Raw genomic sequence first — 24,231 nt, 5'->3', positions numbered from 1 at the left:
GTGGCTGCCTTAAACTCAGGTCATGGTCCCAGGGTCCTGGGATCGAGCCCCGCATCAGGCTCCCTGCTCGGCAGGAACCCTGCTTCTCCCTCTCCCACTCCCTCTGCTTGTGTTCCCTCTCTTGCTGTGTCTCTGTCTGTCAGATAAATAAATAAAATATTTTAAAAAATAAAATAAATAAATAAAATATCTTCAGAATTAGAATGCTCTGTACCGACCAGAAATGAGTCAGCAAATTGAGAAGCTCTGAATCAATTTATAACTTTGAATAGCAGATGGACAACCACACATATAAGTCTATGCCATGTATCTAAATTATATCCCTGGTAGTCCATAATCTCAGAATTAAATTGTCTCCCACAATATACACTAAAATATAAATACTAAGAGCAGTGCTATGTCTGAATAGAGCAATAATTTTAGGATTTTCAATACTTGCAAAGGAAATTCTTAACTTCTGAAAGCACTCTTGTATTATGATTTAGAAGAGGAAAGAAACAATCCAAAAAGATATGGAGACTATACAAAATAACAAGAGTTTTATTGAAACTACTTAAGCAAAAAAAATCTAGTTTTCTGAACCAACTCTTCAATCGTATGCAACTTGGAGAGTGGAAGTACAGATCTGTTATCTATTTTTCTTAGCTTGCACATCATCCTTAATTACAGTTTAGATGACAAAATGAAACATAAATGGCTTTTTATCAACGGAACATTGCTGGAAGCATAAACAATAAATTATGAATTACTGAAGCAGAAGCCTTTTGGATCATGTATGCATAATGCTATTCTGCATATTTGGGATCCCAGTTGGACCTCCTGTTTCATGCAAATTGAGTTCTACCTTTTATGATTCAACATTGATGAAAAGTATCATGTTTCATATGGGTCAGAGCTGATGCCTTATATGGGAAAGATCTCAAGTCAGTGTTTGGTGGTGTGTAGCGCTATGGAAAAGTCCTCTGTGTGAGCAGAGCAGACAGGGTGACCATATTGCAAACATCCCCACGTAGGTATTCATTATCACACTCATGCAAGCACACAGTCTTCACTTGTTGCTTAGGTATGGCTGCCTGGGAAACCCAACAATAATGGCTCGGCTGTGGCTGAGGGATGGAGGCTTTTGTAAAGGCCACTTGAGGAAAGATGTTCTTTTGAAAAGTCCTGTGTTAGCTTCAAAGCAGCCTGGTGTAATGGTAGAACTCAGGGATGTCTGAGGTGGCCACAAAAAGGACAGTTGGCTTACAAAGAGGACCTCTTTGCTCTGTGGGTCACCGGGAAGACCTTTCAAGTCCAGTTCTGCCTAGATGGGGCACAGCTGGCTGAAGGAGACTGAGAGAGGGGCTCTGTCTGCCTCAACACCTACATCCTCACTACAGCAGAAGCAGGCATGCGGATTCTCCCTGAGTAAAGATGGAGGACAGAGGGCCAGCTCTGGCTGGCCTGGGATTGGGGAAATTCAATTCCACCTTTAGGCAGCAGGTTTCAGTTTTGTGGCAAGAGCAATGTGAGATAACTTGACATTCTTCAAAAGAACAAAGGAAGATTGCCTTTAATCTTCCAGCCCATGCAACATGATTCCACAGGGTATGTGTGTTAGGAGGCTGTGGGTGTTTAAACAACTTGATATGCCAGAATTTCAAGTTGGAAGTTGGGGTCAGCTACTGTGTGGAGAAAGCTGAGTTTCATTTTGGCAAAAGATAAAGAAAAGAAAGCCTTCGTATTCAAAAACAGATCCAAGAATCCTGCAGCTATTTCCATGGCTGGTAAATATTTTCAGTTTTCCCCACCTTTTCCTCCTCCTCCTTTTCTTTCTTCTATCTTTCTATTATAATATTCTTTAGATTGCAACACATTACCAAGCAGATTTCTTGCAATGCCTTCTAGTAAGGATGAAGGTTTTCAAAGCTACCAATGAGGCCACTTTCACAATTACTGTACAACATTCAAAAATGAAGAGAGTTCAAGCTGCAAAGAGACTTGGTTGAGAATGATAAGCCAGAGGAGATAGAACATAGCATGGGAATTTAGGAATTAATAGATGAACCTAATGAGGATTTTGTCCCATTTACTGATGAATTTTTTTTATGTGCCAGACATTGTGTTAAGAGGTGTCTAGCACATAGGTTACACATATCTGTCACAGCACACTTGTGAGGTGAATAGATACTGTTATCCTGATAGCACAGATAAGGCAACTAGGACTTAAAATAATTGGCCTGTAGTCCATGTTCTTACAACGGATGCTTCTAGAGGATAAAAAGACATAAAACACACACTGCTTGAAATTGGCCAGCCAGTTGAGATAGAAACTTCACAAAACAAAGCATGAATTATATTCTAAACAGGTAAGGAAGTTATGGACATTGAGATAACCCAAGGCACATTTATTCCAAAGTTCTAGTCAGCATCGACATTATCCAAATTATTTGTCACAATTATACCTGTAGAGTGAGGTTCTTATCAATTGGATTTTGATCAAAAAGGAGATACCAAGAAGAGAAAAAAAAAGATATTAGTGTCATCAGGTACCCTGGTTCCCCTGCTGTCTTTTCTTAAGTCTAACCAAGCTATAATTAAGGCCAAGCCTACTGTCTACTTCTTTCCTTTCCATAATGTCCTCTCTAGGGAGCAGAGCTTTATGTTTTTCCTCATTTCTCTACACACATGATTCAAATAATTCAGTATAAAACATGAAGACTCCCATTTCACCAGACCGCTTTCTGGCAGTTCCAATCATATCTTTTAACTACAGTGTGCGGACTGAGAAGATCAGGTTTCTAGTAGACGTGAAATTTTCTACAAGCAAGATAGTTCTGTATCTGTAAAAGGTCCATTTATCTTCCCTGTCTTGTTCTATTTAATTGTTGAGTATCTTCCATTTTCACGGTTAGGATGAAAGCCAATATGAAATATGGTCAGCAAAACTCCTCTTGCTTCTAAATTCACCCAACTGGAAGATGGAGAAACCAATGACTAGGCCATATAATTGAGAAAATTCAAGGTGCTATGATTGCTGTTTATATAGGATATAAATGACTCATCATATTTGTGACCTTTGTTTTCACCTTCATCTGTATTGAAGGTTGCTTTCCTAATCTGGATGAAATGTGAATCTCATATATTCAGAAAAAGAATTATTTGTGAAATCACTCAACTGTGTAGGAGATAAGAGACAGCTAATTTCTATCTCATTTTGTCTTTGATTATGAATTAGTCCGCTGAAAATTGCAGAAGGACCAATCTATATGAGGGAGGAGAAAGATCACAGTAACTTCAAGTTGAAAGACGCGACTGCAAGTTCCTCAGGAAATACCAGATACTAAAACCATCTCCCATAAGGGTCTAATTAAACAGGGGAATCATCCACCCATCAGTTATGAATTTGGATATATTGGCTCTCTCAAAATCTTAACCTTGGGACTTGTAAATCATGACACTGTCAGTGGAGAAACATCAGCTAATGCCCATTTTAAAGTCCATCTTATGTAGAAAAAAAAAATTCTAAATATTATAGAATTTAATTCTGTCCATCTTTCAAACATAAAATATACCATAATTTTAAACTAAATAATGTCTAGCATTTGGACTTTTTTTGTATTTGTATTCTCTTATCATTAATAGGGAATGGGTAATAGGCTAAAAAATACTCATTTATCTATCTACTTACCTATATATCTCCACCATTTTAAATCTGACAGCTTTTTCCCATTACTTTGATTGTTTCTACGTATGAAGAAGGGACCACTCCCCCTCCCCCCCCATTCTTATAGTAACTATCCAGATGACAAAAAGGTTGAGGTCTAAAGAGCAAAACTCATGAATTTCTGATCTAGAAAAAGGAAGATAGAGTATAAATTATACATATCTATTTCAAAGACCAGTGGGCTCATGATTTACTCTATGGAGATGTTCAATGTTTGGATCCTAAATCCAGAATCACAGTGAACATATGTCCTGGTTTCCACAAGACAGTCCTGGTTTATGTTTTTCCAGGAACAAATATAAATAGCAACCCTTTTCACTTTAAAAAATGTCCCAGTTGGAATAATAAATTATGTGGTCACTCTTGGCAAAATAAACACACAATTTAAATAAACAATTGTGGCACAAAAAGTGCACTTTCCACAAAATATTTGCAACACCTGGCATCTTTTTTCAATTATTTCACACACACGCAAACCTGTGACATAAATAAAAAGTGTAACTTCCATTTTTTAGTTTCAAAATAAAACAGATAACACAGTCTTTTAAATATTCTATTGAAGGGCTTATTTAAATGTGTGATAGGGCAAAAAGAGGTTATCTGAGTGTATAAACTTTTACTTTCTACTGATTCTAAAATCTAGAGAAAACACATGAAATTCATTCATGTCAGACTAAAATCTGACAGGTTTAGGGCATAACAAATATAGTACAAAACTACACTTTCCCTGGCACCCAAAAAACCTCCCATTCACTCAACACATGTTTATGTGGTGCCTTTGATGGGCCATACTTCTATTACAGGCATATTTTGAAATTGCATGCACAGAACATTCCAAAAAGCTCAGACCCTTTGGGATGGGAAAACATTTCTTCACAGAGAATTTTTAAATGTAGGGCATTTCATATGCAAAAATAATGACTGATACCTATTAGCTCACAATCAAAGTGAGCATGGACCACACTTACGCACAGACTTGTGGCTCAGTTTCGGCTCTCTGAGTTGGCTTTCTCTTAGACATATTCATGTGACTTCCATAAAAAATAAATGTTGTTAACCAAAAAACAAAGACAATGTACTTGGATTACAGTTCCTAATTAGGGGAGGCTAACAAAGGAGTACTCCATTATTGAGAAGAAAGAACAGGATTTTGTTTCCTTAGCGTTTATAATAGTGGAAGCCAGCTAAATGAGTAGTATCTGTATAATGACTTTGTCATTTCATTTTTGGTGACGCATTCACATTTATCAGAGCATCCCCAAAGAATTAAGTAGCATTATGTACCTAAAAGGTAAGGCCATAATATACTTAACAAGAGCCATAAAATGTTATTTTATTTCATGAAGGAAATGTTAGCAAAATTCACTACCTCCTTGAAACCGAACATAGCAAATAACCCAAACAAGTGTCATGAACCAATTCTTCTAATTGAGTATAGCTTTTATAGAGACCATTCAGAAATCCAAACTAATGCCTATAGTAAAGCTGGAAGACAGCTTAAGGCAATGCATTTATTTTGCTACTCATTCAAAAACAGCTGAAACTAAGACTTAAATATACCTGGGTCAAAATAAACAGTGAAAAATGCTTATTGAATATATAGCAGCTTAGGAAACAAAAATGTACAGAAGAGATAGACTTAAAAAAAAAAAGATCTATGGCCTTCACATGTAATAGACAATAGGGGAAACAGTTAATCCAAACTTGGTTCTCAAGAAATAATGAAATGGATTAAATGTTCTCCATGAGTGAAAAACTTAACAATAAAATCAGTTTATTTTAGCTCCAAAATAATACCGATAAGGAGTGTCCCTCAAGAAGGATTTCCTGATCTAATTGCTATTATCAAAGTTGGTACAGGCTTAAAACAAATACCTCTAATGTGAACCCACAAACCAGGCAAAATTAGGATAGGCTTTCCCTAAAGACTTGGTAAACATTCAATGAAAACTTAACAACTGCAAAGTATAAGCCAGTTCCTTCTCTAACAGATATCTCAGTATCTCAAATTCCTGGAACTTTCCTAGGGGTTAAATCCTACCGTTCAGTCTTCAAAGTTAGGTAAGTGAGGTATTCCCTAGGATAAAATTAACTTTCACATTAACAATTTTCTTATCTATTGTTTCAGTATTGGGAAGAGGAAGTGATGTAATTATCGAGCCATTAGGCTGATAAGCTAAGTTGCAACTGCTCATGGGTGAACAAAAATTATTTTATTGATATTTTCAGTCAAATTATGAAATCATATCCTATTTTCCAATTTATGTTCTACCCTGTTTCACAGGGCTAATATATTTACCTTCATTTTTCTTGATGGTAAAATTCGGATTGTTGACCATTTCTGGAAGAAGACTGTATAAGAAATAATGTCCATTTTTGGGATCATCTTTGTCCATGGCACTCACTGTTTGAATGACCTGTAACATAAAACTCGACGTCAGCATTTCTGATGACATCAGAGGGCTTATACCGCCTTTAAAAGCTGAGTGACATCTCTTTAGTGGACTAATACTTTGGTCCAAGAAATTTTTTTTTTTCAGCTTTCTGAATTGTTGTGGATGGTTTGTGCCAAGAACAAGGAGAAACATTTATCACATTAAAACCTCAGCTTTGATTAACTGATGAAAATTAAGGTCATTACTTTTGTGTCCACTTGGTGTCCATGGCTCAAAATAGCAAATTTAAGGGTATTTGAAAATTCCACTGGGTAATTACAAGTTTCTTTCCAATTTGAGTCTCTATGGGCATCTAAAGTGAGATTTGGAATTGTTACAGTGATTGTAGTGTGGCTCTTGGGAGGATCTTGGAAGTAAGGAACTTAAATCTTGAACCCTGAAAACTCCTCTTTTATTTTACTCATCAGGCTACAAATGTTTGCCAAATAGAATGTTCCTCGGCACAAACATCACTGCAACAAACCTTTCTGAAGAGTTGCATATCTGTTCCCTCCCAGTAATGAATACTGTTTTTAAAGTGAGTGGATAACACATGCAAACGATGCTTTGGAGTGTATCCTGAGATGAATAAATTATAGGGATTAGGAGAATTACCACTGTGCAGAGAACTGTTTGGATAGATACACATACTTGGAATCGGTGCCGGTTGAATGTGCTTATTTCATTTGCAAAGCTGCATTAACTTAGTGCTAAGTTGTTTCTTGGGTTGTCATAGAATCAGCTTAATAATTCATATTTGTGAATCTGTGATACTAATCACTTCAATATGAAACACTGGACAACAGTTAATGTAGTAAAAATTATAGTTTATACTACTACTATAAATAAATACAGCATAATTTCTACAAAAAAAAAATGCCTGCAAAGCATGACAATCAAGGTGATAAGAGGCATATCAGAAAAAAGAATTAACAGGGAAATGCTCTCCGGTTTGTGGAATTTAGAGAATGTAATGATGATGCCTAATACATTAGGACTGTTTGAACAATTAGGTCCCATTCAACTTTGCCAATTTCATTAAAGATAAAAAAAAAAAGGATCATTTCTTTTTGAGAAAAGGATATCATTGCCTTGTAACTTATCACCTAAGCAATTGTGAGAACCCATAATGTTGGACAGTTGTGACTTTTGCCTTGTATCGAGCACATATTACATGATGAGCAGGGCGTTAAAGTTGTGACATAAAGGAAATAACTTCTCTCAACTCCTATTTCTCCATTTTTAAATTGGGACATGTTCTTACCTGGTAGGTGTTTTACTTTTGTTAAGGACCTTGTAAAATGTCTTATGGTCGTGCTTAGCTTTAGTAACAATATAACAAAAAAATAGCGCAAAATATAACATGATTAAGACAGTGAGGTAGTCATCAAAGTGATGGACTCTGAAATTGAGCAGCCTTGATAGAAGGCATAGTTTTACCCTTTACTCATTGTGTGACACTGAGGGAGTTACTTTAGTCTTTATGAAACTCAGTTTTCATGTATTCCTAAAATTGCAAATAAAAAGTACCTTCCTCATAGGGTTGTTTTGACTATTGACATAAATTCATGTCAATCTCTTAATAGAGCATCTGGTTCCTAGTAAATGTTCAGTGAATGTTATTCTTCTTATTACTGTCCTTATTATTATTGTTGTTGTTGTTTTATTGGGGTCACCACCATTTATTCATGACATAGCCCTATGAGAAGCATACTGGCTTTTGTTACCCGAACAATTCCCTAACCTCATCAGATTAGATGGCAATACAATTATATTTACTATATCTGAACACCTAGCATCTTTGCCTTGACATTTAAGTGCAGAGAGATGCCCTGGGCTTCTAGTTTTATAAAAACAAAAGAATGGAAACCCAAGGGGAGAAGCTGGGAACACACAAATAACTCTTCTTTGGCTAGCCTATATGTCCAAATATTTAAGAGAAGAATTTGACAGGAAACTTCTTTGAGGCAGTTATAAAGAACAGAGTGGGTAGGAGTTATTTGTGAGCATCTGGAACATTCCCTGCTCCCTTTATTCAGTTTTGTTTCAAAAGGACTCCTTTGTTCACGTGTACCAGTTGAAAAAGTAACTCTTGAACAAGGTGTGTGAGCACAAGTGAAGAAGGGCAAATGAAAAGAGAGCTTCTTGATATCTTGGGGCGAAAACCATTCATGACTAAATGCATTCTTATGATGTATTTAGCTTTTATCAGCTCCTGTAATGATACCATTCCTAATATTTCTAAGTAATCTGCATGAGAAAGACTCATACCTGCTGGCAAGTGGATCTACATGAGTTATTTCATTAGTTAAGCCACCAGGACCAAAACAAAAGATGCAATAATTTAGCCTACCTGAAGTAAAGGAGTGTAATTACCTGTCATGCCATATCTCAGAAGTTTGGTCTAAACATTACACCTGCAATGAATAGGGTTTTTTTTCCCCACCGTCTATGTGTAAGCCAGGAACTCTGTTAGACATGCAACTTCTTGAGCCTACTGACCCAGAAAGCCTTGGGGTGAGGCCTAGAAATCTGCATTGTAAATAGCCTTCTAGGTGATTCTGAAGCCTGCTGAAGTCTGAGATAAACTGTTTTCAGCTAAGGGAGAAAATTGGTGTTTACAGCTCCCTCATTATTATTCATTAGGAGAGTTTGTATTGTTAAGCTCGCATCAAGCTCAGTGCATGATGTGTTACGGAAAAAGTGATGAAATGGTGACTCTAAATCAACTTCCAAATATCCCGTGAGCAAGTTAAGAATTTGGCTTAAACCATTTTTGACACTTCATTTTATCTTAATGCAGATGGCTACTGTCTAGACATTTTATCTAAAAGTGGACACCCGGTAAATCATTTGAAGGACTTTATGCTATTAAAATGCATTAAGATACCCCTATCTAAAAGGCTGAAATTTTCACTGATGTAATAACATCTGAATACACTTAGTTTTAAACAATGGAAGAAAAAGAACAGATTTATTCAAGGAAGTGCATCTCCACACAGGCAGATTTTATAGGTACATTGAGTAAATGGCAAATGAAAACCATACACATTTTCTCCTGTGAGCTACTATGACGTCAGTTAACTTTTAGTTTATTGGATAACTATTTCATGGAAATGATATAAAAATTTCTGGGGAGGTCATAGATTTTTAGGAGTACATGTATAGCATTTAGTTTAAATATTTTTCCTTTCTATCAGTATTAGGATGCAATTGAAAAATCTAATGTTTGATCATTTATTGTGGATTAATTTCAAGGGAAGCTGAAAGTTTATATGAAAACTTTCAGAAAAATAAAGTATATCTGGAATGTTCAATAAGGAAATGAATTTCAGGGCCATACCTGGAATTCTGTGGGAGCAGACTCTTTCTGTTTCTTGAGATTACTAATTTGAAATGAAATAACCTTTCTAAGGCATGAAACTAAAAAAAAAGAAAATTTTTGAGAATTATGGAGCCATATCATAATTCTGACTATTTTATTAAAAAAATGACTCATTGTTTATCAACACTAAACCTAACTTAGATTGTTTTCATTAGCAGAGATGATCAAACTCTACTTTAGACTATTTTACATTACTTCAAAAATATTTAATAACAGTGGGGTATCACTGTCAATATTAACTTTTTGAAAGGCAAGCATCCAACAAACACATTTCTGATGATCTGATTTGTTTACAACCATAAAACTAGCATGGGATCTATTAGAAATCTCCTATAAGATTCTATAGATATTATTCATTGACTTGTTCTTAGGTACCAGGCATGATTATATATGATGAGTTGGATTTTTACCCCCCTCACTGCTGTAAGAACAGCACATGGTAACTATTTAATATGTATTGCATAAATGAATGAATGAATGAATGATGTCAGCATATTTTAGCATCATCACTAATTCTCACGTAACCTTGAGAAGTATGTATGAAGAGACGTATCGGAACCTAGTGCACCAAAGATGTGATATACAACATTTGATCCCAGATATATCTAATAAACTACCTGCATCTTCCTGCCCTAATACATCAGGCTGCCTCAAAATCTTGTTGACATCCATACATTCTGCACGTGCATTTCAGTTAAATTGGGGCTTAGACCATTAGTATTTTGGAGAGCAAATAAGGATGCACTCATGCATTCTTGTTCTTGTTGCTCTTTACAGGGATAAAGATCCACTTTTGATTCTGACACATAGCACAACAAAATGAAGACTTAGACATCATAGTTCCTTGTGAGTGTGGACAAGGTGAGAGAGGACTGTTGCAGCTTTTGGAATGCTTTCCAAAGCTTCTGTAACACACATCTATGCTCCAGGAACACTCAACATGATAGCCAAGATGGTATCTACAATCACAGTATGCTGTCACTTTCTCAGACAACACCTAATTTTCTTTTTTCCTGGCAAGTCTTTCTGCAGGTGTGAATTGGAAGGTGATGGAAAGCGGGTTGAATGAGAGTGAGTCAAAGGTGCTGCAGGAAGGACAGCATCACTTTTGGTTTTCTATTCATTCTTCTGCCCATTATTACCAGCTTACTTCTGATTATCAATATTAGCTTTCCTGAAGTACTAATTTTGTTTCTTAGAGCAGGAGTTTTAAACTTGGGAAAGGAAAGGATGATCTATGAATGACCATCATATGGTTCAAACCTCTCAATCTGAAAGTAAAATTGAATGGAATTATTCATATATGCATCTATAGGAGGGGAAAGTCCATAGCTTTTATCAGATTGTCAGTGATTTCTGTAACTGAATGAAATAACACAAAATAGGTTAAGAACCATCCCCTAAAAGAGGGGCCCTTGAAAATAAAAGTTATACACACAAGAGAAATCAAGTCATAATAATGATGATAAATTTAAAAAAGAGGAAATATTGGAATTTGGGAAATTATATTAAAATCCACACAATGACCCAATTATCCTCCATTATTTCAAAACTGTATAATATAGTTCAAATATGAGCACTGTTCATAGTTATTTAACGGATAGTTCCTGGATATGGTTTATAATTTGCATGGTAATCCAATCTCTACTAAGACTTCCTTTTCCTACCCAGAATATTTTGCCATTCCCGTGCCCCCCCCACTTTTTTTTGTGCATGAAGACATCCTTGTCTTTAAAAACCATTAGGTGGCTGTTCAGAGCACATACCATGGAAGTCTGACCTATGAAAAATACAACAAGAGGATATAGATTTGATTTGATACGTCTTTTTTAAACACTAGGTGAAGTCTTCAGTCCTCTGGGTAGACATTTGGAGGCTGTGCCTTCATAAACCCATTTGTAGAACTTTTCACATTTTCTTCTGTTTCTGTTTCTTTCACTGCCCTTTCCCTTCCTGAAACTAAGTTGAGATAAAATGCTAGAAAGCAAGGGCTCCTGAAGAATGTGTTTATACAAAGTTTGGGATTTTCAGTTTCTCGTGCCTCTTCATGTTTCGTGTGTATTTCGTGCACCTCTGAATTAATATGAAAAAAATATTCCATCACTTGCTCTTCTTTGAAAACCTCATTGATAGGGTAAAACCCACAGTTTCTAATATAGCCGAGAAGTCTCAGGTTCCTTTCAATTTCTTCTGTCCATCTTCCATGATACGACTTCACAGGAATACTTGCTGATGCCTCCTGAACATCATAAGCATCACTTCCTAGGCTGAACATGGGTGGCGTCATTTATCTTCCTAGAGAAGGATTTTTCTGACTGGGTTCCATTTACCACTATTATATAGTTTCCTCTGAAGGAAATTGGAAAGATTTTATAATCAGCTACATTTGCTAAATGCAAGATCATACAGCCCTTTCGTGATTCATATGTACTCCTAGACGCAAGGGAATCTTAGTTAAACAAAACAAGAGGAAGAAAATATTATGAACTTTTTTAATTCAGTGCTTTGCAGTCTTATTAGGTAAACCACATACACACACACACACACCCCACATGCCGCACCATATATTGACGTGCTATACCCTACAAGTTTTTCTCAGGCACTCACTTTGAGAAATGCTATCCTCCAAAACTCCGTCAGAATCTTAAAGGCCTGAAGATTTCCACCTCTCTGCGGAGGCATTGTGTCTCCACAGCTTGGTGGTTACCGCATCATCTGCATCTGCATCTCTGCCCTTCCAACAGTATGTCAGCTCCTCTTGGTACCACATGTTACCCAATTTATGTCACTAGCACAAAGCCAAGGCCTAAGGCCATTTGCTATCTAGTGTCAATTTTACTGTCTTCCAAAAGGCATCAATATGACTTCTAAGAACAAATGGAAAGAAGCATTCACATGTGCCCACCTTGTTTCCATCCTAAGTTCTTATTCAGTAACTTATAGGTTGAAAATAAAACAAAGAAAATATATTTGTGTGAAATAGATCAAGATTTTTAAACAGTCCCTGACTCCATTTTCTCTGTGGATCATTGATCTCATCTAGGGCAGGGGCCAGAATCAAACACATGGAATTTGGAATCACACAAGAGATTCAGCCAATGCAAATGTCAGCTGCAAACATGACTTCACAAAAAGATTTAGATTGTATGTGTTACTGTAAGTTGATTCCAGTATATTTGAAAAAATAATGATAATAACTCACAAATTCATATGGGGAGTGCAAGCCCTCCCTTCACCCTTAATAAATAAAACACTTGGAAATTAAGAATTATCCCAATACAGGGAACTAGATTATCTTCTGTTATATTGACCCATTGAGGGACTATAATGTTTTGCTCCAAATCAAACTCATGTAGATACAATAACAATAACGAAATAAAACAATGCTAATGAGGTATATTTTGCTTTTTAGATTATGAGACTAGTTAAAACATACACTAATAATAATTACAATTATTTATTAAGCACTTGATATTGTACTAGATATTTCTAAAATATGAGAGTTTAATAGACATTAAGGCTGAAGGTCACAAAATTAGTAAATGGCAAAGCTGTGACTCACACTTAGATTGTTTCAAACCCTTCCACTGTATTTTTTAGTTATGCTTTCCCCTCTGTCAAAGGTGAGCTCTAAAAGTCATACTTCTGTTAGTGACTGTCTTGAAATGTTTTGTTACATATGATTTTTTCAAATATCGTTTTATGCATTCCACTAATTTACCATCTCCTTACTCCACCCCCCAAAAATGAAAATAGTACTTTATGCATTTTGTTGAGGTCATCAATTTCATCTGTCTTAAAAATCAATCCTGTCTCCCTCTTGTGTATGCAGATAGATCCTAAAAGATACCTGCTGGCAGGGAAGTTAAAATTAAATCTCCTGAATTTGTTTCATGAGTATTATAAAATGCCATATTTTCGATTCACTGTTTCACATTTATTAGAAAAAGACCAACAGAAATTTTAAAAATAAATAAAGTATCGAACTCAATTCATTGCTGGCATTTATCAACAGATAATTATTTTGACTTTTCTCCCTAAGCTTTATTTTTTTCACTGGAGAGTTTGTGGAATGCTTGTGGATAAAGTGTCTTTATTGGTCATAGGACCTGACTTTTTTCCCTTTTGAAAAATGCTCACTCTTGATCAGAATCTTATTTCTAAGAAGTGGCTCACACAGGCAATGGAATCTCAAAGTCGGCTTCCTTGGGAAGCACCGAGAGATCCTAGAAAGTGCAAGGACATGGGAAACCCATCTATGCCACTTTTCATGGCCTTGGGGAAATCCCTCACCCTTTTTCAGCCTTAGCCCCCTTATCTGTAAAATGTGGTTGCAGCACCATGCCTGTGAAGCGGTGATGTTGTCTGTATGTTGGACATCTATCTATATTATGTCGTTCATGTAAGCATACAGCTTTCACAATTCCTTATCTCCATGTCCCCTGCTACCACCTTAGACCAGGCTACCCCCATCTTTTGCAATTACAGCCTTCTAAATGTTTTTGCTGCTTAACTGCATGTGTGCGTGTGTGTTTGTACATTTTATTCAAAATAAGACCCTTTTCGTCCAGTCTCAGTCTTGCTTATTGAATTCTTATTATTACAGGTAGCCACAGAGGTCTTCAAATTCTTTAAATAAACCAAGGTCTCTCTCCCTTCAGAGTCTTTGCACAAGCTTATCCTGTTGGCTAGAAGGCACTGCTTCCAGGCCTTGAATGCCTAGCCCTTTCCCATTTTTTTTTTTTTTCCATTTTCCGTTCAAATGCTACCCACTTAAAAAGTAACTTTCTCTGACAACACTATATAAAGTAAATCTTTGCTTTTTCTTTGTTCCCCTCTGTGGAGTTGTGTTAATGTCTCCTTCAATCCAGTTTTCAAAACTGAAATTATATTATGGATTCATTCTACCTTTTTTTCTGTAAGCCCTTTTCCTCATTAAGTTCCATTTGAGAGAACAATTTTTGTCCTTTTTACATTGTTTCCCCAGGTCATATTACAATACTTAGCATCTTGTAGATGCACAAGAAATATTGTTCAACAAGTAAATAAATAAGTGATTTTTCATTTGAAGAGGTTAGTTTGTGCACTGTGAGTAAAACAAGGGTTTCCATGGTAATATCTGAGAAACTAGTTATTGAAATATTTGTCACTGCTGAATGAAATGAATTAGAACTGTGATTCTAAAATTTTGTGAATATGCATTACATGCCAAGCATTAGCTAGATACATATTTAGAAATATGTTATTTTCTTTCTTTCTTTCTTTCTTCCTTTTTTTTTTTTTTTGGACCTATGATATTCCTAGGATAAACAAGCATCATATTGTTACAGTATTGGTCAGTGACAAAAGGGATTAAAAGAAGTAAACCAGAGCTTTTTTTTTTTTTTAGCCCAGACATAATTAACTAGATGACAAATAGCAAGCCTCAGCTTCTATAGAGGGTGATGAAGCTTCATTTATATGCCACTGGATTTATTTATAGTAAAAGGGGAAGTTCCCTCCTGAAGGAAAAAAGAGTTGAAGCCGTCTGTCATCTAGCTAGTTCTCAAACAATAAAATAATCTCTGGGACTAAATAAGAGACCTTGACTCACACCTGGAAATACAACATTTTCAGTTGTAGTCTTTGCATCATTGAACCATCTGGAGCAAATAATCCTAATTATGTATGGTAAGCAAGGGGTTAGCGTCTGAAACAAAATCCTAGAAAGACCCTATTAAGGGGACAAGAGGTAAAACAGAGTTATGGAAGGCCCTCTGGCCAACGCTGGTCACTAAAGTTCTCTATTTGTCTTTCACGTTTGGTTCTGAGTGCGCTGTTGTCAAGCATAAGGAAGGAAAATACGGGTTTCTCCACAGCTGTTACCTGTTCCTCCACCCGTCCAGCCAGATTACCATTCTCTTCAGAGACAACCTGGTTTATCCCCAGCTGACTCCTTTTCAGCTCTTGATGGATGTTTCCTGTCTCTGGTGGAATGGGTCCTATATTAAGAGGTCTTTTCAGTAAGCTCCATTTTCCTTCAGCTCTTCAGCCTCCTTTCTGCCCAGAGGATTTGAGGTATGTTCTCGCAATTCTATCATTTCTAATTCTATTACGTGTTTGCCAGAGAGAAAACTCTAGAAGGGGAAAAGACTGTTGTTTAGGGTGTTTGCCACTAAATCCCCAGTACCTCATCAAGTCCTGGTACATAGTTTGTGTTTAATAAGTATTTACTGACTAACCCAAACCCGTTAGACCCGTGAACTGTCAGTTACATATTTTGCTTTCTAATTTTGAAATCTTTAATCCTTAACGTCATTTCTGTCTTGGCCATTAGAGAGGAGTCAGTGGGAAGTATCTTTTCTTATTCCTCCTGTTAAACTGAGGGTCGAGGAATCTGTAGATGATTATATCATGCTGTGATTGAGTTGGCGGCTAGAGATCTCTTAAAACTTTTGACTTGAGATAAATTACCTCTTGGGGAAATTTTTTTTTCCATAGAAGTAATTAGCAATAGCAAATACCATATTAACATTTACTTATGTAATGGAGGGATTATTTAAAATGATTCTAGTGAAAAGCGATTCACACTGATTTTTGTATAATATGGACTATGAACTATTTCTGTCATGGGTGGTTGTTACTGTCTTAAGAAATTCCAGGAGATGTTATTTTTCACTTTACAATAATGAAAAGGTGGGAGAAGCAGATAGGAATTCCAGTTCTACTTTCAAAGTGAACCTATGACAATTTAAGCACAGATGCATCACGTACCGGAGGTCTATGTATAGAGAAGAGGAAAGTGGCATCCTTCCTTCCTTGTTAAAATTTTTATTTAGTACTTGATTCTTGGTTTAAATGAGTCAGTTCATTGGAAAAGACTAGTCAAGCACAGTAGAATTCTCTATGTTGATGTTGATAGTGGTTTTCATTTTGTGCGATGTTTTAAAAACCTCTTTCTAGAGGTGTTCTCAGTCCAGAAGGTTATTACAGACTGAGTTTTTTAGTCGCTTGCCCTTGATTATTACTAATGATCTCCAGCTGCCTCATTTCTCAGGCAGCTGATCCCCTTTGAGTTCAGCCTTAAATCCATACCTTCCAGGCAAAGCAGACATTTCAGAGTCCCCTACATTCCTTTCCCTGAGGCTGTTTTAAAGCAGACATTAATGGTTGAAAATGCTGATATAACTATGAATTTAGTGCTGATGCTGTTGTTGACATTTTTCATGAGTGTGTGATCACCTCATAATGAATATTCTGATTTCAAAGTGAGTTAAGGGGTTTTGTGTTATGAGAGATGACTGAAAGTGCATCTGTGTTGAACTTAACATAAACACTATTTGATGTCGATAACAAGTATGAATTCTGGAAAATGTGAAATATAAAAATGAGATCCTTGAGCCATTAAAAGTGAACTAGGAATGACTGTAATGAATCACACATGAGTTCTGACTAGCACAAAAGATGCAAGGAGTTCAGGAGTTGTTTGAACAACTTCATGTGTATCAACCAGTCAGTCATATGTCCAAAGCTTATGTGAACAGTCAAAAATCTGATCTCTTTATGTAAATATGAACTCTGATAAACATACCTAAACCGATTCCCTTGAGGATAAGGTAGTGGCAGTGGACAGATACACAACATAAACATTTCTTCACAGAATGAGTCCTTCATTTTGATATGCAAAAATCATAAAACAAAGAATCAACTGCTTTTTTTTTTTATTTTGATTTAGCAGAGGAAAGATGATGAAACCATGCATTTTGTTTTTCTGAGGGTAAGAACTGCTGAGGAGTCATTAAAACCTTGGAAACAGTCAAAATCCACAGGGTAAACCTCCAGATTCTTGGAGGTCCAAAGGCATGCAAATGTCGATATCACAAGTGAAGCCAATGTGGGCTTTTTGAAATATCAGTGCCATTGACTCTTTGAACTTGTGTGATGAGTTTTGCATGAAATTTTTTTTTTTTAATTCTAAAGCATTTGACGGATTGTTTGATCAAAAACGTGTGGCTTAGGGGCACCTGGGTGGCTCAGTCGTTACGCGTCTGCCTTCGGCTCTGGTCATGATCCCAGGGTCCTGGGATCGAGCCCCGCGTCGGGCTCCCTGCTCGGCGGGGGGCCTGCTTCTCCCTCTCCCACTCCCCCTGCTTGTGTTCCCTCTCTCGCTGTGTCTCTCTCTGTCAAATAAATAAAACCTTAAAAAAAAAAAAAACACGTCTGGCTTAGAAGTCTGTGATTGGCTACATCACTCCAGGAACAGTCTGGCCCACACAAACCATATCCTTGAAACTAACCTGCGCAAATTTTGATCAAACTCTCTCTGCCAACTCTCTCTGCCAACTTAGCCAAATGATAAATATTGCCATATACACACATGTATATACACACACACTCTACCCTCAAAAGATTATAAATGAAAATGTTCAAAAGATATGGTAGAGGCCAATTCCACATGATGAAATTAGGAAACATTTAGGTTAATGTTAGAATATTTTTAAGAGCGTATCACTGCTAAAAGTGAATATTTTGGTAACAATATGACACCTTAGGTATTTGAAATTAGTCAGTTTTAATGCCAGAATTTAACTTTACTGGGGGGGTATGTGCGCGCGCGTGTGTGTGTGCGTGCACGCATGTATTTTTGTCTTATTTTGGGAAATGAAAATGAGGCTAATCCTTCTGATATAGGAGAGTAGTCTAGGGGAAAATGTCTGCTGTTTCATAGGAGGGTTACACATTGATCTTTTGTAATAATTAAGTAAAAGTATAGGGCTGGAAAAAAAAAAAAAATCTGACTCTTGTCAGGTAAGCTACTCGGCAGATAGTAAGTTTAATTCCTAACACCCACATGAGGCCCAAGAATAGTTGGATTAACAACTCCAGTGTCAGGCTGTCAGCTGCTGTTTATTTAAATTAAAATGTCACCATCCAGAAATAAATTAGGAAGTTGAAAAACGATAAATTTCTTAAACATACAGTACTTTGGCACCTTGTTAAAATAAATCTATTACATTTGTGTTTTAGAACTTTACATAGACTATTTCCATGTTGACATTCAGAGTAGAGCAAGTTTTCTCTTTTTTGTTCTTTTCTCTTCCTCCCTCCCTCCTTTTTCCTTCCTATTTCTCTATTTTTTGTCTACCTTCATTGTCCCTATCCTACATTAGACTGGCTTAAAAAAATTTTCATCAATACACAATTTTCAGATGCTTGACTTGCACGTCTAAAACACGTTGTTCATCCTATGTTTATCTAAATAGATCTACATTTTTACAGATTGCAAAATTCACTTTCTACCACTGGTCTTCCTGGCTTCCACTCTTAAGTGTTGTTCCTATGGTTGCCATGAAACAAATACATCCTCCCCATGAGCTTTTCTCTTGCTTCCTATCATAGGAAGGTTAACATTTTGTCCCCATCTCTCTAAGACTTCCCTGTTTTAGCCATAGCCCAAGATATTTTAAGATAGTTATTTGGCTCTGGGTTCATGGCAAGCAGGGTGTTCACCTGAGGAGCCCATTTGGTCCTAAGTAGAGGGAATCAACCTCTCCAAAAGGGAAAGAAAAAAAAAAAAAAAGCTCCTTCTCTGTTCCCATTTGGATGTTTCCTGCCTGTGACTTTGCAGACCATAAATGATAAGATGCTCACTAGAATGCAGGTTAATCAAGTATGAGACCGTTGTATACAAACATATTCAGCATTAACAACATGGAGATATTTACTTGGCCGGGTTTTCCATTTTCACATAAAAATGCCTCATATTCGGATGCGAATTCAGGGGCGTTGTCATTGACATCCAGCACTTTAATAGCAACAGGCACTCGTGATATCTGACTGTGGTTCCCTATGGGAAGGAAAAAATAACATCAGCATTGAGGGTACTTCATTTTTAACGTGCAACTCAACTTTCTTCTTGAAAGCATGTGTGTCTGTTTCAACTTCCCTTAATTAGGGCGTTTTCAACGTAGGGATGATGGAATCTGACCATTCAACAGGGGGGAAAAAACAGCACGTGCTTGACTGCTTAAAGTATAAATTATGATTTCAAACACCATTTGCTGGAGCTTAGTTTGGCAAAGACCATCTCTGAAAAACTTAGAGGTTTCCTTGATGAAGAAAGCTTTTAATTTTAATTATAAAATCCATTATACAAGAGAAAAAATGCCCTATGCAATAAAGATTTATCTTTGTTTATCTTGAGTAGAACACAAGTCATTTTTGTGCTATTACCATGTTTGGCCGTGTATGAAAGGTGAACGTGAAAAACGCAGAAAAAGGCCAGAGCCAAATCACTTGTCGAATTTTCTTAACAATGATAAAGATAATATTAAAGATGGGGAATCATACCCCTTGTGAATTCTATTTTTTTTAATCAAAAATTGACCTTGGGATCTTTTTGGATAAGATAAGTCATTTTAATACTGTCATTTTCATAAGATTTTCATCAGTGTAAACAGATACGAATCTCATCCTTCCAGGTCAATTCCAGCAGCAGAGAATTTAATACATAATCCTTAATCCTTAAGTCCTTAAATTTTCAAAGTTAGACAAACACACAGAGAAATCTGGTGCACTAATACACTGTTGATTTCGGCCATGTGATGATTTTTCATTTGTAATATATGCAGTACAGTTTGTACCATGTAATAATCTTTTGATCTCTTGTAAATTATACAGAATGCATTGGTGATGGCCAATTATTTATTTGTGTTTCTGTGGCACTGAATATTTATATGTAAGCCAAGAGGGGGGAAGTGTGTGGCTTTTGAATATGAAGAAACAGACTTGCATTTGATGTATCAAAGTGATCTTTGTGATAATTGATTAAATTCAGAGCTCTAAGCCCTTCACTCTTTTTTTTTGTGAAATAGGAAAGTATTTCTAAAACACACACTAAATAATCATAGCCGTGTTATAGGTTTATAGTTGGTTAAACCCACTGGCACTGCTACAAGATTTGAATTTAGTTAACTAGCATGGCTACTCTCCAGTATTCTAATTTGATTAACTATGGATGGATGAAGATTACCCTGTGGAATTCCTACCACCTCGGTCATGGAATATAATCTCACTTCCCCCAAATCAAGCCAATGTCCTTAAATGTCTTACCTGATAAGTCCCTTTTCTTTTACTATCTTAACTCTAATAAATGAATTTGCTCCTCATTCAGAGAGGAACCATGGACCTCTGGTTTCGATGGAAAGGGAAGTTTTAAAAAATGACACGATCCTAAGACAAGGAACTTATATTTTATGCTTTATCCACTTGTATAAGGTGGATAAATAAGGTACAAGGTATTTGAAATAGACTACAATTATATCCTTAAAGATTTATCTCTTCTCTAGCCTGACCGTGAGCTGAATAGCAGCTGCTAGAGAGTAAAAGGGAATACAGTGTTCACACTAAACAGCAATGTCTGGGCCCCCGGCTTTGCCTTCTATTCCCTACGTGATCCTGAACAAGTGACTTAACCTCCTTTTATTCCAGAGAAAACTGAAACTGAAGAACTTTGTTTCCAGAATGGTTAAAAATAGGAGATACTAGGAAGGGAAAAATGAAGGGGGGGAAATCAGAGGGGGAGACGAACCATGAGAGACTATGGACTCTGAAAAACAAATTGAGGGTTTTAGAGGGGATGGGAGTGGGGGATGGGTTAGCCTGGTGATGGGTATTAAAGAGGGCACGTACTGAATGGAGCACTAGGTGTTATGCAAACAATGAATCATGGAACACTACATCAAAAACTAATGATGTAATGTATGGTGATTAACATAACATGATTAAAAAAAAAATTTAACCCCCGGTTGTAGCTTTGGCCTCCCAGACATGAGATCTTTGCACAGTATAATATTGATGAAGTTCAAAACAAAATATATTTAAGGTAACTAATCATTGCCACTTCTTCAAGAATATATACAGTTTTCTTAAAAATACTTACCTCATGAACGAGCACTATTTGAAGTTTGAGTCCAAATATCAAATGCCAAAATGGATATATCCTTAACATTCTCACAACTGCACTAAAAAATTGCCTCCCTGAGAGACTGAACAATTTAAATTCCATTTTTTTTTTTTACTCATGGTACTATTTTCCCCAAGCAGAGTCCCTTTAACTGATTCATTTTATTTTATAATTCTCTGTATCTCAACCCTACAAACTACTGATAAATTATTTATATAACATTATTTTCTTTTCCATATCCTAGACCAACTCTTGTGTATATAAAGGATTACAGGAGCCTTCTGTTACGTTTTTGTCTTCCATTTCTCTACCCTTCAGTTAACAAACAGCCAACCATCAACATAGGTTTAATAAACTCCATATACAGTATAGACAGTGAAAAGTAAGTGCACAGTCTTTGAAAACTGTAAATTAACAAGGAAAAGCTATTCTTAAACATGATTTTGCTCCTTGGAAAGTGAAGAAAATGCTAACCTTGTTGAGTCAGATTCATGGGCAATGGTTGATTGGGTCAAGTCTACCAACTGATACCCTTTGTTTTCCCTCTTACGCTGCACACACACCTGACAGGCAAACATGCATATGCAGATTTTTCCACCATTTTGGCAAGGGATGATTATGCTAAAGCCTGTGTTCTTTTCTCCTCTTTTCCCGACCTCAGCACTGCAAAAAAAAAATTGCAATTATATCTTACATCTAGATGGCCAACAGGTGGTAAGACTCCAGCACAAAAGATAAAAGCTGCATGAGCTGCTTATTGGGCTCTCAACATTAAAGTGGTATACCTTTTCTCATGTGTAGTGTCCGGGATAAGGTGGTATTTAACTGTTCCAGGACTAAGAACCTTGGAATAGCATCATTGATTATTTTTTGGTAATGTGGGATGGGAATCTGTCACTTCATACTGTTAGAAGATCATTAATGACAGAAGGTTCTTCCAATTATACTTAGTCTTAGCACTTCCACAAGTCAATAATATCTTGTAATTTAATGGACAGTGGGCATTTCAGAAATGATATTTTCTTCTTTGTGGGGCGCCTGGGTGGCTCAGTCGGTTAAGCGTCTGCCTTCGGCTTAGGTCATGATTCCAGGGTCCGGGGATCAAGTCCCACATCAGGCTTCCTGCTCTTTGGGGTTCTGCTTCTCCCTCTACCTCTTCCCCCTGCTTGTGATCTCTTTCTCTCACTCTCTCTCAAATAAAATCTTTAAAAAAAAATTTTCTTCTTTGTTTTGGCCTGTGGAAAACTCAGAACTCAATTTGGAATCTACCGCTCATAACTGTAAAGAACCTAATGGTGTGTATGTTGTGTATTACGTTTACTGAAATTTGGTGTATTTTTTACATTTATTTAATAATTGCCCAAATTTACTAAATTTCTTCTTAGATAGTTGAATTGTATATATTTTTAGGTATTTCTTTTTAATTTAGTAGTTTACAGTATGTCTGATTAAAATAAAGCCTAAACTGTATATCCTGGCACTGAAAAAGGATATGCTAGTGGATTATGACAAGACAGAATTTCTGTAGCCTCTGTGGTTACATAAAACATACTGGACAGTTAAGCCTAACTAACAATGTAACATAATCCCTTATAACTGTTGAATTCCTTGTTATCCTTTAAAATGCAGCCCAAACTACATCTCTTCCCAAAAGCCTTTTTAACAAACAATTCGGGTTTTATTTTTTATATTGTTTTTGTTCTTGTTGTTGTTACTTTTTGACTTGTGGCATGCCAGCAGGAGGAGCACCCCCATCCCATTTCCCAGAAAAATTGGTTAAAAAAAAAAAGTATATATTTTAAATTAAAGTCTTTGGAAAAAGTCCTAAGAGCATATAGCAAATAAACATTTATTCAAGAAAATCTGCAAAACGTTGGTAGGAGTCTGTGGTATTTGAACCAACACTTGATTACTCCTCCTCCTCTTAGAGGTCAGGAAGATGAGAAATACCCTCCGCACTGACCCAACCAGGAACACAGGGCTCCCTCTCCCCGAAGCTGCTAGTCCAGGACTCTATACCCAGGAGGGGCTGGATGTTAGCATTTCTCATCCTACTCAGATCCCTGTTGCTGAGACTAAGTTTTGGGCAAATGCAGGTGGGGCTTGCCTTCTTCCACCAAGTCCCTAATCATGCGACACAGTTCTACATAGGACAAGGCATCCCTAAGAATCCTGGGTCCTGATCTTTCTTGCCATGGTTCATAAGGAGAGGTTTCATGCTGAGAGAAGTGAACCAAAAAGACTCAAGGCTATCTTCCTCCCTCCCCCCAAACACAGGACCTTCCACTCCTAAAGCAGAGTGTCACTAGGAAAGAAGCTTCAGAGCCATGGCTTAGTCATTTGGTCTGGGGATGGGCAGGAGGGCGAAACATCAAGCACAGAGCTCTGAATCTTTCAGAAAGAACTATTTGCCTTTTAAAGGAATGTGGAAAAGTTGAAGCCAAGTGATGATCTCAAAATAGTGGAGGTTGTTGATAGTTGGTGGAGACCATCTGAGGAGCCAAGGACTTCTTTATCTGTGACTGAAGAACTCCAGTCTCTGCCTCAGTCTTCACAGGGATATTTCTTCCTCTTACCATGTCTTCTACTTTTCTATCTCTAATAAAAACCGTTGTTACTAGATCTAGGGCCTACCCCAGTAATCTAGGATGATCTCATTTTATAATCTATAATTACATCTGCAAATACCCTTTTTCCAAATAGCACATTCATAGGTTTCTGGGGTTAGGACCTGGACATATTTTTGGGGGGGGGGGGGGGC

General features: G+C 36.7%; 1 protein-coding gene and 1 long non-coding RNA gene across 4 annotated transcripts in view; one reads left to right on the top strand and one right to left on the bottom strand.

Moving 5' to 3' along the window:
* Nucleotides 1–24,231, bottom strand: part of CDH8 (cadherin 8) — a 349,453-nt gene that overhangs the window by 48,063 nt on the left and 277,159 nt on the right. For both annotated transcript variants that reach the window (XM_081806499.1, XM_081806500.1), the window contains exons 9-10: nt 19,231–19,352; nt 6,006–6,123 (exon numbers count right to left, since the gene is read on the bottom strand). In XM_081806499.1, coding sequence (XP_081662625.1) covers nt 6,006–6,123; nt 19,231–19,352 — 240 coding nt within the window. The remainder of the gene's footprint in view (nt 1–6,005; nt 6,124–19,230; nt 19,353–24,231) is intronic.
* Nucleotides 1–24,231, top strand: part of LOC115939711 (uncharacterized) — a 172,960-nt gene that overhangs the window by 119,958 nt on the left and 28,771 nt on the right. The window lies entirely within an intron of this gene.

Source organism: Leptonychotes weddellii, chromosome 16, assembly GCF_054177405.1.
Source record: "Leptonychotes weddellii isolate Sample4059 chromosome 16, ASM5417740v2, whole genome shotgun sequence".
NCBI lineage: Eukaryota > Metazoa > Chordata > Mammalia > Carnivora > Phocidae > Leptonychotes > Leptonychotes weddellii.
The sequence above is the reverse complement of the archived record's forward strand: the minus strand, read 5'-3'. Positions and strand labels throughout refer to the sequence as shown.